The sequence below is a fragment of the Hevea brasiliensis genome, chromosome 12 (genome assembly GCF_030052815.1).
Source record: "Hevea brasiliensis isolate MT/VB/25A 57/8 chromosome 12, ASM3005281v1, whole genome shotgun sequence".
In the NCBI taxonomy this organism is placed as follows: Eukaryota; Viridiplantae; Streptophyta; class Magnoliopsida; order Malpighiales; family Euphorbiaceae; genus Hevea; species Hevea brasiliensis.
This window is the reverse complement of record NC_079504.1, coordinates 32,309,272-32,325,725: the sequence shown is the minus strand read 5'-3', so window position 1 is coordinate 32,325,725 and position 16,454 is coordinate 32,309,272. Positions and strand designations below refer to the sequence as shown.

General features: G+C 27.0%; 1 protein-coding gene across 1 annotated transcript; it reads left to right on the top strand.

Annotated features, from left to right (window-relative positions):
- The first annotated feature begins 714 nt into the window (after positions 1-714).
- Positions 715-6,021, top strand: LOC131171403 (disease resistance protein RPV1-like). The gene is made up of 5 exons (XM_058131467.1): positions 715-1,297; positions 2,987-3,628; positions 3,707-4,088; positions 4,199-4,477; positions 4,560-6,021. The coding sequence occupies exons 1-5, from the start codon at positions 795-797 to the stop codon at positions 5,709-5,711; spliced, it is 2,958 nt and encodes a 985-aa protein (XP_057987450.1). The 5' UTR covers positions 715-794; the 3' UTR covers positions 5,712-6,021.
- Positions 6,022-16,454: the final 10,433 nt, after the last annotated feature.

The window sequence follows — 16,454 nt, the reverse complement described above, 5'->3', positions numbered from 1 at the left end:
CAAGTACAAAATATAAAAATTGAATTAGTTATATTTTAAAATTGATAAATTGAGTTAATTTGTCTTCATTTTTAACTGTGTACTACATGACTTGTTCAGGGACTAAATAAAAATTTTTACATTTTATAATTGGCTACTCAAAATTTATAAAAAGTTATTTCTTTATAAACTTTATCTTTCTACTCTGTCTTTATAATTTACCTCCTAAAAAAACTATAACAATAATAGAAAAAATTAATTGAAAGTAAAATAAAAAATTTATTTCATTCTTTTACTCTTTCAATCTCATCTTAAAATCGAAAATCGAAATTAAATATTCAACAATTATAACATCAATTTTTTTTCCCAATATTATCTTAGAAAAACTATTTTTCAAAAAATATTAAAAAATGTAAAAACTTAGTTATTACTTCTATAAAACATTAAGGATCAAAAGAAAATTTAACATTTAAAGCAAGTAACCTTAACGTGCCTCTTTCTCTCTCCTTTGTATACAGCTAAAAATTAGAGTAAATTGACCCAATAGCAACATATAATTAGCCCAATTTTTATGCTGTATGCTTAATTAACTTTGCTTTCAATTTCAAAGGTAAAATTAAAAGACTTTGAATTTTTCACAACGGGAGAAGAAAGCTTTTCCAATTTGTCACAACAAAATATAATTTTAATTAGGTTTTAGGAAAGTGCACTGCACAATGGAAAATAACTTCTATAAATACCAAGCTATGCTTATAGAAGAAAGACGTAACAAATGACCCATCAAGCTTCCCATTTAAACTATTAAAAGGCTTTTCATGGCTCTTAAGGCCATGAAAGAAAACTCTTCTTCTTCTTTTTCTTCTTCTTCTTCTTCTCAACAATGGAAATATGATGTTTTTCTTAGCTTTAGGGGTGAAGATACCCGTAAGAATTTTATCAGTCATTTGTGCAAAGAGTTTCGTCAAAAAGGAATCATAATATTCAAGGATGATCGAGAACTTGAGAAAGGGGAAACTATTTCTCAAGAACTCCTCAAAGCAATTGAAAGCTCCAAAATTTCTCTTGTCATCTTTTCAAAAAATTACGCTTCTTCAACATGGTGTTTGGATGAACTCGTAAAAATTTTAGAATGCAAGAACTCTGGCAACCAAATAGTTTTGCCCATTTTCTATGATGTGAATCCATCAGAAGTTCGAAAACAGAATGGGAGTTTTGAAAATGACTCTGAACATTATCAGCAGAACGACGAGAGGGTGCAACTGTGGAGACTTGCTATGACTCAAGTGGCCAATCTATCTGGATGGAATTTACAAGACAGGTCAGAATATATCCCATTTCTTTTAGTTATTTGAATTTAATTAGCATTTTCCTATATGTCCCTCACTAGACTCATGCGTCAATAAGACCAATTTAACCAGAAAATTTATGATACTAGGTCCTGAGATGGATATATCTAGAGGCCAGGGGGCATTGGCTGCTGAAATTTTAAAATTTTTTAGGGTATAGTAGTAGTTTTTTAAAAAATTAATTTTTTTTATTACTCTTATCAAATTTTAATGGGGCACTGAATCACTCAATTATTTTAAAAGCTTTTATGGATTCATTACTAATTTTATTTAAAAAAAAATCAATTTCTTTTATTATTGTATTGAAATAATTATATGTAAACAGTGAAATACAAATCCTCTTGTAAAAAAAACAAAAAAATTCAAACCATCATCGCCTCTTAACCTTTTTTTTTCTTTATTAATTCTACAATCATCAATTTCTATTCTTTGAAATTTAAATTATTTGACAACATCATCAAAGGAAAGTCTAGTATAAATCTCTCATCATTATTTTAGTCAATTTAAAATGATTTTTTTCTCATAATCTAATTATTATTGTTGGAATATTTCCCTTGTCAAAATTTCTTCATACTCATGTTATATATATATTTCATAATATTAGATTTTTAATCTATAGTTTGAATTGAATTTGTTTTTCATTATTGTTTTGAAAAAATTTAATTTGAAGTAAATTGAACAAGTTTTTTAATTTTAAGTCAATCTATTCATTGAATGTTTTTGTTTTATAGCATGAAATGTTTTTATAGCTTGACATTGTAAACGCAATAGCAATATTTGTTTCTCTAAAGATAACTCTAAACTATTATTATGAAAGGTATAAATTTATTATCGATATTTTTTTATAGTCAATTATGGGAAATGATTGTCCACTAAAAATTAAATAATATTAATTGAAATTTAAGAGTAAATTAGACAAGTTAATTAAATATTAAAATGATATATTTCTAATATATAAGCAAATATACAAAAATTAATTTATAAAAGAATATATTTATTAAGGTAATATTAATTTAATATATTAATATTTAATTTAATATTAATTTATAAAAGATTATTAATTTTATAAAATAAATTACACTAAAAAAATTAGAAATTAGAGAATAAACAATTAGCTACATAGAAAAAAAAAAGTCTGTAAATGTTAATTTTTTTTAACGTTTTGTTAAAGTCATGCCTTAAAATGGAGAGAATTTCTCACTCCCTTTTCCCTCTCCCACCAAATATTTTGAGATGAAAATATTATTAAGAGACAATTTTATTGTGTTTCCCAAAGCTTTAATTAGTTACGTCTCAAATTATCTGTAATTATTTTGTGTTTAGGAACATTTTATAAAAAGTCTCTAAAAAGCCTTAATATCATTTGAGGAAGAAGTGCCACTGGAAGAACTCATGACTACAAACTTAAAATGTTTTGGAAAGACTATGTTTCCTATTATTGAATATGAGTACAATGAAACGCTTATTATATGTTTCCTATTATTGATATCTCAATTTGCGTAGGAATTTATTATTTCTTTCTCTCTATAATATACCCTTTGCATATTATAGAATTTTCGTGTGCGTGATATGAAAAAAATTGAACACTTGATGTTTTTAATGTTATTTCTATGTTTAAAATATTGTGTTATATATGATAATAGGAAATTCTTGTATTGTAGGGAGGAATCAGAGTTTATTCAGGATATCACTAAAGATGTACTTAACAAATTGGAAAGATTTAGTCATAGCACAGCCAAGGATTTTGTTGGAATGGATTCACGATTAGAGAAAATGAGATTGTGTATCAATATAAAGGAGCTAAATAATGTCAAAACAGTAGGTATTTGTGGGATGGGTGGCATTGGAAAAACAACTATTGCTAGTGTCACCTACAAGGAAATGCAATGCCAATTTGAGGGTAGTGCTTTTCTTGCGGATGTTAGAGAAACTTCAAGAAAATATGGTTTGTTCACTTTACAAAGACGACTTTTATGTGCAACATTGATGGAAAGAGACATAGATGTGTACGATGAATACAATGGAGTTTATCACATAAAAAATAGGCTATCTCGGAAGAAGGTTTTGGTCATTCTTGATGATGTTGATGAGTTAGAGCAATTAGAATTTTTAGTTGGAAAAAAAGATGAAAACTGGTTTGGAGTTGGAAGTAGAATCATAATAACGACTAGGGATGAACATTTGTTGATCCAACATGAAGTAGATCAAATATATAGGGTTGAGGAGTTAAATCTTCATGAAGCCCTTCAACTTTTTTGCTTGAAAGCCTTTAAGAAAGATTGTCCACCACAAGATTACATGGAGCTATCCAACAAAGCTGTAAACTATGCAGGTGGCCTCCCATTAGCGCTTAATTTTTTGGGTTCCTCCTTGTATGCTAGATCTGTGAAAGAATGGAACAGTGCATTGAAGAGGTTGAAAGAAATTCCCAATGAAAAAATTCTAAGTAAGCTTGAAATAAGTTTTGATGGATTGGAGGAAATACAAAAAAAAATATTTCTTGACATCGCATGCTTTTTCAAAGGAAAAATGAAACGTTATGTGATGAAAGTACTGGAAAGTGGTGGATTATACCCAGATATTGCTATAAGGGAGCTTATCGATAAATCTCTCATAACTATTTCAGACAACCGTGTGTGGATGCATGATTTGCTTGAAGAAATGGGTCAAGAAATTGTTCATCGAGAATGTCGAGAAGAGCCTGGACGACGAAGTAGACTATGGCTTTATAAGGATGTCTGTCACATCTTAATGAATGATACGGTTAGTATTACTCAATATTAAGAATTATATTTGATTTGATAAACTTCCATTATAAATGTTATAAGTCTTTCAGTTGTTTTCACCATTAATTGTTGCCTTTGATTTTTTAGGGAACAAATCTAATTGAAGGTGTAGTCCTGGATTATATGTTTGATCAAGGAGACAGATACATGAGTTCTAAAGCCTTCTTGAAGATGAAAGCTCTCAGATTGCTCATACTTCGCAATTTAAAACTCTCCAAAGACATTGAATATCTTTCCAATGAATTAAGGTACTTGGAATGGCGTGGGTATCCTTTCAAATCTTTGCCACAAACTTTTCAACCAGATCAACTTGTTGAGCTCCATTTGTCTTATAGCAGAATTGAACAATTATGGAAGGGAGTAAGAGTATGTATGATTAACTCCTTATATCTGTTTATTACTCTGGTTTTACGGTTTCTTTCTGATTTCCTTTCAATATCTTTTACAGCCTTTAAAGTTGTTGAAGATAATTGATCTTAGTTACTCCAAAAATTTAATCAAGACACCTGACTTTAGAGAGATCCCATACCTTGAAGAGTTGATACTTGAATGTTGTACAGGATTACTTGAAGTACACCATTCTATTGGACTTCTAGAAAGGCTTGTTTTACTGAACATGAGGAATTGCAAAAGCCTTACAGCTCTTCCAAGTAGCCTGTGTAATTTGAAGTCTCTTAAAGTTTTTATATTGAGTGGCTGCTCAAATCTTGAAGAAATTCCAGATAACATAGTGGATATGACATCTGTGGATGTGTTTGAAATAGCAGGAATCAGTTCAACATCATTGCCATTAGCTCAGCCATGGGATTGTCTTTGCCCTTGGTGGCCAAAGCCTAAGAAACCTACACCTGCCATGTCCTTTGAGTTGCCTTCTTTAAGAGGCTTTTGCATTCTTAGGAGACTTAATCTAAGTCATTGTGGTCTTACGGATGCAATGATTCCTTATGATCTAAGTTGTTTCCCATTTTTAGAATTTCTAGATCTAAGCGGAAATGATTTTGTAAGCATGCCTGAAAGCATTAGTCAACTCTCTAAACTCTTACTTGTTCGTTTTAGCAATTGTAAGAGAATTCGATCATTTCCAAATAATCTTCCTTCGGGTCTCAAACTTCTTGGTATGGAGGGTTGCTCTTGCTTGGAAACTTCACTAACTACAAGCATAAGTAGAAATTTTAAACTTGAAAACCTTCACTTCGTTGATTGCAAGAAGCTTCAGTCCTTGCGTGATCTTTCATCAACCATTTTACAACTTAGTGCGGAATGTCTAACTACACAGGAAAGTATTCCAAATCCATTTGAAGCAAGCACTTCAAGAACTTCATCGTTCACTCTTACAAAATGGGTAAGGTTGATTGAGATTCAAGGCCAAAATCTTAGGCCACTTGCAAGGCTAATGAGTTACCTGCATTTCTTATTGGTGCATAACTCTCTCTCTCTGGTCAGTCTCTCATTCTCTCTCTCTCTCTCTCTCTCTCACACACACACACACATCTTGGGGGGCCCTAGATTTTTCAAAAAAAAAAAGTCACATTTTTCAGTTTATATATATACTATCTTACTTTTTATTTTTAAAGATATTATATATTTTTGTGTCATATGATATTGTATCATGTATTTGTTCCTTTTTTATGTTATATTTGTGGGTCATAGCAAATTTCATTATGTGCATTCTGACTTCTTGCCAAAGAACTTTAGAATTTGTGCATTCCAGGACCAACTCAACTACTAAATAACTATCCAATTACACATGCATCCACCAAAAAAGTTTTATTTTCCCTTAGAACATTGCTGCAAAGCTACACATGTTAATTTTTAAGTAATAATTTTGGCTCAGGGACTCTTTAGTTTAAACACCCTTATATCATTGTGTTTATCCTCGAGTGAAGTTCCTGTGTGGTTCAACAATCAAGGCTCGGGGTCTTCATTAGAATTGCAGCTACCTCCTTGTTGGTTGAATTACGGATGGGCAGGATTCTTTTTATCTGGAGTTTTTAGATTCCATCATGATCAGCCTCCTTCAGTGGATACTTGTACTGTTGTCTGTGACTTGCATGCATACAATTTGCCGTCGGAACAAAGTTTGTTTCTATGTCGCTCTAAGATGCAAATCGCTCAAGATTTATGCATCACTTCTGATCAACTTTGGGTTAGCTTTGTGCCTCCTAGCTCCATAACTTGTCTCGATCAGTTGAAAGGATGTAATCAACTTAAGGCGTCATTTTTTTCTGACCAGTTAGAGGTGAAGAATTGTGGACTTCGTCTAATATATCATGAGGATGAATATGTAGAGGAATTAATGCGGTGCGATAAGCCTTTTGAGGATTTGGGTCTCCCAGGAATAACTATTGCAGAGGTACTTTTAAGTGGCCTTTTTCTTTCTTGTTTTTTTAAAAGTAGCTAAAGTATGAATTCATCATTCTTTATACATTTTAATTTGAAGATATTTGCATCTATTCACCGTCGTTGACAAATATGGGTAATTATATTCTTTATAATTCTTTCATTTGGTCACATTTCATTACATCGTTTGTTTGGTTATTGAGATTTCATGGCAAAATTTGACAAGAGATAAAAATAGAAAAATTGAGTCAGTAAAATACACAATAATTGTTTTTCTTTATGGTTATTCAATTAAAAAAATGATTGTGTGTACACATTATTCACATATTAAATTATTAATTCTTTTTTTTTTTCAATTTTCTTTTGAGAAATTGCTTTTTACATGAAAAATTAAAATTATGTTTCGGTTAAAAATTTATTTTTTTTAATTTTTTAATAGATTTCTTTTTCCTTTAGTCACTCGTTTTGCTCAGTTGACACTTAATTTATTGTTTATTATTTGTGTTGTAGGTTTTACTTTTTTTTTAATTTGATTGTAGGTTTAAATTTGCTGAATTGCAAGGGCAACTATCATGGGCCTCGATTGAGAGATGTAAATTAGGAAAATCAATGTTATGCTCCTTTTATTATTATTAGTTTTGTCAATTTTATCTTTAATATGTATCGCATATTATTGTACTTGTTATATAGACTTGTATATAAATTTTTAAGTGAAAGCCTTTGAAATTTGGTAAAATCTATAACTTAATTCTCGTATTTTTAAAGTTAAACATTTTTGTCCAAGAAATTTGCCAAAACTTACAATTTAGTCTCTCTATATAATTTTCTATCTAATTGACCATTAATTATAGTAAAAATGACCAAAACCCTTTAATCTATATTTCCTAACTAAAATGATTAAGTCCCTAAGGTTTTGTATTATAATCCTTTAATTTAAATTTTATAAACAAAATAGTATCTTGATTTACACTATTTTGGTTATAATACAAAACCTCAAGGACTAAATTGTTTAAGTTAGAAAACATATACAGTTAAAGGTATTTTAGTTATTTTCGCTATAATTAATAGCAAATTGGATGAAAAATTAAACGGAATGACTAAATTATAAGTTTTGCAAAACTTTAGGAAATAATTTGATTTGTTTTGAAAATATAGGAACTAAATTATAGGTTTTCTCAAATCTCAAAATAAAGTATTATTTACCCTTAATTTTTTATATATAATTTTCTATTAAATTTTATATATGATATAATATTATTATAGGATTATAAATATTATATTTAATTATTTAAATTAAAATATTAATTTTAATTTTTTTTAATTAATTATATATGTAAAATATTTATTAATTTAAGAATTACTATTACTTTCTTATCATTTCTGTATTGTTTTATTAACATTTAATATTAACTGAATTTAAGCTTAAATGTAATTTTAAAAAAGAGTAAATTATAATTTAACATCTGAAATTTGACAAAACCAACAACTTAATTCCATTATTTTCAATACCAAGCAATTCAGTCATCAAAATTTGATAAAACTTATAACTTAATCCTTGCTGTTAGAAATTTTGTTAATTACCATTGATTCTATAAAAAAAGACCAAAATACCCTTAACTCTATTTCAGTATGAAAATAATTTAGTCCCTAAAATTTTATTTTATTGGCAATTTAGTCCCTAAAATTTAGTTAACCTATAAATTAGTCCTAGTAGTGTTAAAATCATGCAATTTAGTTCTTGACATTTTAATAAACTTATAATTTAATCTCTATCATTAGAATTACAATTAATTCCCCACTAAATTTAGCAAAAATACCAAAATACTTTTAACTCTATTTTTAGTATGAAAATAATTTAGCTCTTGAAATTTTATTTTAATAACGATTTGCATCCATATTTATACTTTTTTATATATATAACAATATAATATAATATATGAAAATATCATAAATTGATATATACACACACACATATAATTATTTATATATTATTAAAATAATAATGACATAAGGCTTATTTATAAATAGTTATAATATTTAAAAATCAATTTGTAACATATATGGATATTTTGTAATTAATCAAAATTTTTAAGGACCTTAAAGTAATTAATTCATATTTTATTTATTTAAATTTAAAATTTTTAATTTAATAGACTCAAATTTAAAAAATGCAATGACTAAATTGTTAATGAAATAAAATATCAAGTACTAAATTATTAATAAAATAAAACTTTAAAGACTAAATTGTTTTTAGATTAAAAATAAAGAAAATGATATTTTAGTTATTTTTGCTAAAATTATCAGTAACTTAATAAAATTCTAATGGTAGGGACTAAGTTGTAGGTTTTGTCAAATCTCAGGAATTAAATTGCTCTATTTTGAAAATACAAGGACTAAGTTATAGATTTTATCAAAACTCATGGACTAAATTGTAGTTTACCCATAAAAAATATAACAATAAGTTTTAAATGGTGAAGATGTTTAAAAATTAAAATAAATTAATGATAAATACAAGTTAACTCGCTGAATTAAATTTGTTCAAAGTCAGTTTTTTTTTCATAATTTAAAATAATATTAGCTTGCATAATGAGGTTGCATAAGTAGATTAATATTGTGAAAGAATATTATTTATAAAATTAAAAAAATAATAATTTTTAAAATGTATTTTATAGTTTAATACACTATTATTATAAAATTTTCAATTTCACCATATTAATAACTTGAAATTTATATTGCCATATTGTTTAATGCAGATAATTTCAAATTCTATTTAACATATTATAATGGGTTAAAGGGATTTCTGGCAAAGTCAATGTCCCCTTAATACATTTATTATTATTATTATTATTATTATTATTATTATTATTATTATTATTATTATTATTATTATTATTATCTTTTGGGTGTTTGTTTTTCAACACCCGACTTTATTTTCAAACTTTTTTGTTTCTTAATTCATAAAATGCATTTATAATATAATAATAACTAATTGTTAGGTCTTCTAATTGCCATAAAAAAAAAGTGAATAAGAATGAATATTTGACTATAAAGTTAGAATTGAATAATCAATGACACCTATAACAAATATTTATAATTTTATACATGATCATAGTAATGCATAGGAATTCATCTATATTCATCCATAACATGAAAGTAAATATTATTATAACTGTATCTAATTTATAGAGACAGATAACTAATGCAGTTTCCTCTAAAATATTGTTCATATAATTTTGGATAATCAATTGGTTGGTTGCTATAATGGTTCTTATCCTTAATTCCTTGGTAAGATGCCGTGGTAGTCCTTTATTAGTGGTGTCCTGATTTCTTTATATGACTAAGTTATTTTGTTGAAGAATTCATATCCAATGATGACTGTACTTCCAAGAAAAAATGTCTGGTTGCTGGACGAATTCTAGTTTCTATATCTTCGCTTGATTTTGTACGCAAAAAGGTTGATGTGGGAGAAGCCAAATTTCACGTAACTCTAATTAAAGATTGTTGTGAAGTGATGCCATCTCTGTTACATGCAAGGTACATGTAACTTCTTTTAAATAAAAAAAAATCAAAATAAGTAATCATTATTATATTTATTTTTATATGTAATAATTGTTACGTTGTTTTAAATATGATTGATTACATTAAATAATTACTATTTTATTATATAAAAATTTTTTATATTACTAAACAACATAATCAAATATATAATATAAATATAATTATATTACAATTTTAATTACGTTTATCCAACATAACCTTAGTGCTTGTGACGATACGCTGCATGACCATGGAACAGAGTAGGGACAGCTAAGCGGCAATTGGCTTGGGGGGATGCTATGCTTATCTGTACCGGTGATAGCAATTATTTGGACTTATTCCCAATAGTGGCCCATTAAATTTAGACAATTTTGAAAGGAGACCAGAGCCTAGTGTTTTACTTCCAACTGTAGAGATGGTCGAGGAAACACAAGTAGCTGTAATGGGGGCCCATTACAAAAGTCCACTAGAAAATGAAGAAGATAATCAGCTAGCATTCGTGAATCTGGACAATGGGAGCCTCAATCTTAGGCCCACTCTCCAACAATCAAAAGAAAGTTGAAACGTCTAGAATGCTAAAGAATCGCATGAGGTACAAGCTCTAGTCTGACTGGGAGAAATTTGCCTCTGATAAGCATATTGATCTTCTCAAGCTATTTGCTCGATAGTATTCAGTAGTAATTTTGTAGGGTAATAATCCAAATGCGATGGGCTTCCATTTTGGTGCATAGGAGGAGGTGAGACAAATGATTCTTCTAGGTTATGGTCTGCTGCTTCTGTTATCCATCTCATGCTCTGCTGCTGCCCGTTTTGATCTATGCTACAAATCTTGGGCAATGCCTTGACATTTGTTTATTTGGTTAGATGAATTTTCTCTTGACAATAGATTTATTCTTCAATTTTCTATCAACCTTTAGGTCCTTAGGCAACAAGCAAGTTCCCTTCTCATTGTCATCAGTAGCCTATGTTGTTTGGTTTGCAGGCTGCATTAGGTAGGCCTTGGTTTTCTTGTTTTGTGTCTTTTCTCTACTCTTTTTCTCTTCAGCACACCTTCTCCTAGGTTAGGTGCCAAGGTTTAGTTGGAAATTGGTATGCTAGGTTCCTTTTTGAACTGATACTTTTAATAAATTTATTGCTTACCAAAACAAAAAAGAATGACACCCAAACAAAACATCAGGATTAAAAAGAATATGTCTACAACCCAATAATCAGGCAACCTAAACATACACATATGAGACAGTCCCGTAAAGAATATCAAATTTCACATTAAGCATGTTGGCCAAACCTCCATTAGACCTGAAAGCTACTAAAGACAAAGGACTACTAGTACAGGAAACACCAAAAGCTCTGAAATATTAAAATAATTGGGCGAGTATAAACTCAGTGAATAACACCATGGTAGAAATCACTTACCCAACATCCATTGTGAAATTAGACATCAAAACTTCAGAAATTAAGGAACTTTCGGGCTGCCATCATGTTCTTGAAATGATAGATTTTTGTCAGTCTTCCTGCAATACCTGATGAAATCAAAGTGTAAAGGATATTCTTGATTTATAGATGACAGAAGGAAGCTGCTAGGGGGTGGTTTTAACTTCATGAACGCTGGAAATAGCTAAAGGGCAGCAGCGGCAAGAGGGAACATCAGTGGTAGTTTTTATTCTTCCTTTCTAGAAGCAGGCTGTGACAAAAATAAGACAGCACTCTCATTTTATAATTTTTTGTGTTTATTTTAGTTTATCCTTTGATTATTAAGGAGTATAATACCCCATCTTTAGTCTCATGCTCCAAGTGCCATCTCATTTCCTTGGCCATTTCGTTCAATGCTTATAATTTTTGCAACCTTGGAGTGAGTGAAATGTAATACAGCCTCTTATATGGGACATTTGCAACTTGTTAATTCGTTGCATTCGCCATAATATGTCATACATGCAATTGTTTGGCATATACCATACAATTGTTATTGCAGTATTGAATCTTCTCCATCAGTAGTCCCGAGCCTTGGACAAACTTCTTTATGCTGTTGAGTTGTCCATTATAACATTATCACATGGTAACAACTCTTTCACAAAATGAGATTTTCTTCATTCACAAGAATTAAATCCTCAACCCTACCTAAGAGATACAAAGTTTTTTACCATTCATACCAAACTTTGTTAGCAGGGCTAAACATTCTTTTACTGTATATTTCTTTTGTCTTTTTAAGATGAATTTAGAACTAATATATATGATTTGCTATTTTAAATTTGGTTTTATTTATAAATTAAGTTTTATTTCCTTTCCATAGGTTCTTCTGGAAGATTTTCTTTTATTCTTTTTAATGTTGTTAAATGTTTGTTCCAATTTTTAAGAAGCGTTTTTTAAATTCTTAATTATTCGACTATGTGAATCTAATTCATAATTAATTAATTTAAATAATATTTATAATGAACTTTCCATGTCAAATTATTGTGATTACTTTCCATGTCAAATTATTGGTATTTAATAATATTTTACTTCACTATGTCTTCTACCATAAAGTAAAGAACTTCACTATGTCTCATAATTTGTTTTTGTTAAAATTATTCTCATATAATTTTTTTGCAAACGTTTATTAGAACGTCGCTCTAACATATGGTGACGTAGATATATAAAAATTATATACAAAAATGAATATTGTTATAAATTTTTGTTATATCAAATAATTAAAAAAAAAAGGGAAGTAAGTTTGCTTTTTTGTTTGATCATCATCATTCATCTCATTGATTGCATTTAATGATATACAAATTTAAAAATTTAATTAATTAAAAAAAAAAATTAATTTAATTATTTATTTTTTATTTATTTAATTTTAAAAATTATATTTTAAAAATTTAATTATTTTTAATATATTATTATTATTTTTTTTTTTTTTAATTATATTTTTTTTTAATTTAAAATTTGGTATTTTTCTAATAATTTTTTATATCAAATAATCAATCATATAAATAAATAAATAAATAAATAAGATGACCTTAATTAAAGACAAATTCAGAAAAGAAATCCTTTATCCTCTGTTTGAGATGAAATTTTTTAAGTTAATGAGAACGTTTTTGAACTTTAACAACTTTAAATTTTTGTTTGAAAGGTCTCAATGATTTTTTAAAGTAATGTTTTAGAAAATTTTTCCAAATCTCAAAAAAAGAACTCCATTTTCCAGCCTAGTGAATAGGTATATTAAGAAGATTTTTTTTTTAATTTTTAAATATTTAAAAATTTTTCTATTTTTTCTAAATAATAAAAAAATTATAAAAATTTAAAAGCCAACTTCCAAGCAATAGCAATAATATCTGAAAAGAAAACGAAGGCCAAGCATAAAACAAATGATTGATTTAGGAGGCAATTGAATGGAAAATGGAAAGGAAAATGGAAAAGTCTTGGTGAGGCAATTGAATTCCAAGCAATAGCAATAAATATATGAAAGGAAAACGAAGCATAAATCAAGTGTTACAATTTTCCGTGTACAGAGTCTTGATCCAATTTGCACTTTCTTAGAATTTTCTCTGTACATAGCCTTGAACCAATTTTCACTTTCTTAGCATTTTCTCTGTGCATAGTCTTGAGATGGCAACATATATGAGCATTTTCTCTGTAAATAGTCTTGAGATGGCAACATATATGATATATGTACAAATCATTCCATTTAAATTTAATTAATAATTTTAATATCAAATTCCTTTTAGAATTTATTTTAAACCATCCACTCATTCAAAATTGATTATCATTCTTGAATTTTTTTGGTTTTATAAATTTTACTTAATAATTTATATGAAAAAATTTATTAATTATTTATATTTTAAATTTTAATAATCTTATAAATTATTTAAATTTTATTTATTTAAATAGAATATTCTATTTATATAAATATATGCCCTTAATATATAAAATCTAAACTTAATCTAAATTCGATACGAGTATTATTTTCTTAATCATAGCATGTCTCAAATTTAATTATATACTACTCAATTTTATTTCAATTGGGTTTGATCAATTACTTGAAAATACCCGACTCATCATGATTCTTAATTTTATCCAATTTCTCAGCATTTTCTAGTTTTGATCCAATTTTTACTTTCTCAGCATTTTACCTGTACATAGTCTTGATCCAATTTTCACTTTCTTAAAATTTTCTCTGTACATAGCCTTGAGCCAATTTTCACTTTTCTTAGCATTTTCTCTGTGCATAGTCTTGAGATGGCAACATATATAAGCATTTTCTCTGTAAATAGTCTTGAGATGGCAATATATATGATATATGTACAAATCACTCCATTTAAATTTAATTAATAATTTTAATATCAAATTCCTTTTAAATTCGATTAGAATTTATTTTAAACCATCCACACTCTCGTTCAAAATTGATTATCATTACCTAAATATTTCTTGAATCTTTTTGTTTTTATATATTTTACTTAATAATTTATATAAAAAAAATTTATTAATTATTTATATTTTAAATTTTAATAATCATATAAATTATTTAAATTCTATTTATTTAAATAAAATATCCAAAAATTTATAAATATTATTATAATACACACATATATATAATTATTTATTTATATAAATAGATGCCTTTAATATATAAAATCTAAACTTAATCCAAATTCGATGCAAGTATTATTTTCTTAATCATAGCTTGTCTAAAACTTAATTATATACTATTCAATTTTATTTCAATTGTTATCAATTACTTGAAAATACCCGACTCATCATGATTCTTAATTTTATCCAATTTCTAAGCATTTTCTAGTTTTGATCCAATTTTCACTTTCTTAGCATTTCTCAAGACTATCATGACTTCCTTAGCATTTTCCCTATGCCGTATTGATCCAATCTTCACTTTCTTATCATTTTACCTGTACATAGTCTTGAACCAGTCTTCACTTAGCATTTTTCTGGCATTTATAAATTTTGGATTTCAAATATTGGATCTGAAATTTAAAATTTTAAATTGATAAATTTGAAAATATATTGTTTAGATAACAAACAGAATTTTAATTTTTAAATTTAAAATGGAAGTGAGTATTCAATAATGAAAAAAAAAAACTTTTATTAAGTTGAATTAGAATTTCAAATAACATAACAGGGTTGATGTTGTTCTTTCAAATCTTTAACTTTTTGAGTCCTCATATTTATTTGTGTTTAATTGAAATTCAAATTAATATTTTTTTTAATGTTATCCATGAATCCAAATAGGTTATTTTATTTTAGATAAAAACCCTATTTAGCCTTTAAAGTTTGGCCCAATTATTACATAAGTTCTTAAAGTTTTTTGGAGTACAAATAAGTCTTTTAAATTTAAAAAATAAATAAATAAATAAGTCTTTCAAATTTTAAAACTAGATTAAAAAAGTCTTTTTACTATTTTTGGGATAAATAAGTCCTCTAACTTTTAAAAATAGATTAAAAAAAAACTAGATTATAACTTGACTCTAAATCAAATCCCCGCCAAGGCTATGCACGAAGATCTTTTAGTGCACGAGGTACTCATCAGCTATCCTACGTATCTAATCTATAATATACCAGTGGATATCTATTGCATTTTAGAATAGATTAATAAATTTTTCTTATCAAATGAGTTTATTTCTCCCCAAAATAGTAAAAGGGTTCTTGATCTATTTTAAAATTTTGAAAGATTTGTTCGAATCTCAAAAATGTTTAAGAGCTTACGTGAAAATTGGTCTATACTTAAAGGGCCAAAATAGACCCTTTTGCCTTGCTTTTATTTTATTTTATTTTGACAAAAGGCCTATTTTATCCCTTAATGTATAGATCATTAGTCATATAAGTCCTTTAAATTTTAAAAATAAATCAAATAAGTCATTTTTATAATAATGTTTAATATTAGGCCTAATAGTAAAAAAAAAAAAAAAAAACCAAAACTTTGTGAGTTTTGTCAATTATAGCTAAAACTTTTTTTTTTTGTCAATCTTGACCTAATTTGAAACTTTCATATTAGTTATGGCCAGAGTCCCAAATTGGGCAAAATGAATGGTCACATGGCAATTGATGTGGCAAAAATATTAATTTTTAATGTATGTTATTATTGACATGATGTAGCATGAACTTTAATTATTAATTTGATTGCTAATTTATTATTTAAAAATTTTTCTCGTAATATATATTTTTAAAATTTAAAATATAAATTTCATAATTTTTTAATAATTTTTTATATCAAATAATTAATCATATAAATAAATAAATAAATAAGATAACTTTAGTTAAAGGAAAAATAAGAAAAGAGAAGAAATCCTTTACCCTCGGTTTGAAGGAAATTTTTTAAGATAACGAGAAGGTTTTTAAATTTAAAAATCTTAAATTTGTGTTTGGGAGAACTCTTGATTTTTAAAGTAAATTTTTAGGAGATTTTTTTCAAATCTTAAAAAAATTCTATTTTTCAATTTAATTAATTGGTGAATTAAGAAGATTCTTTCTTTAAAACTTT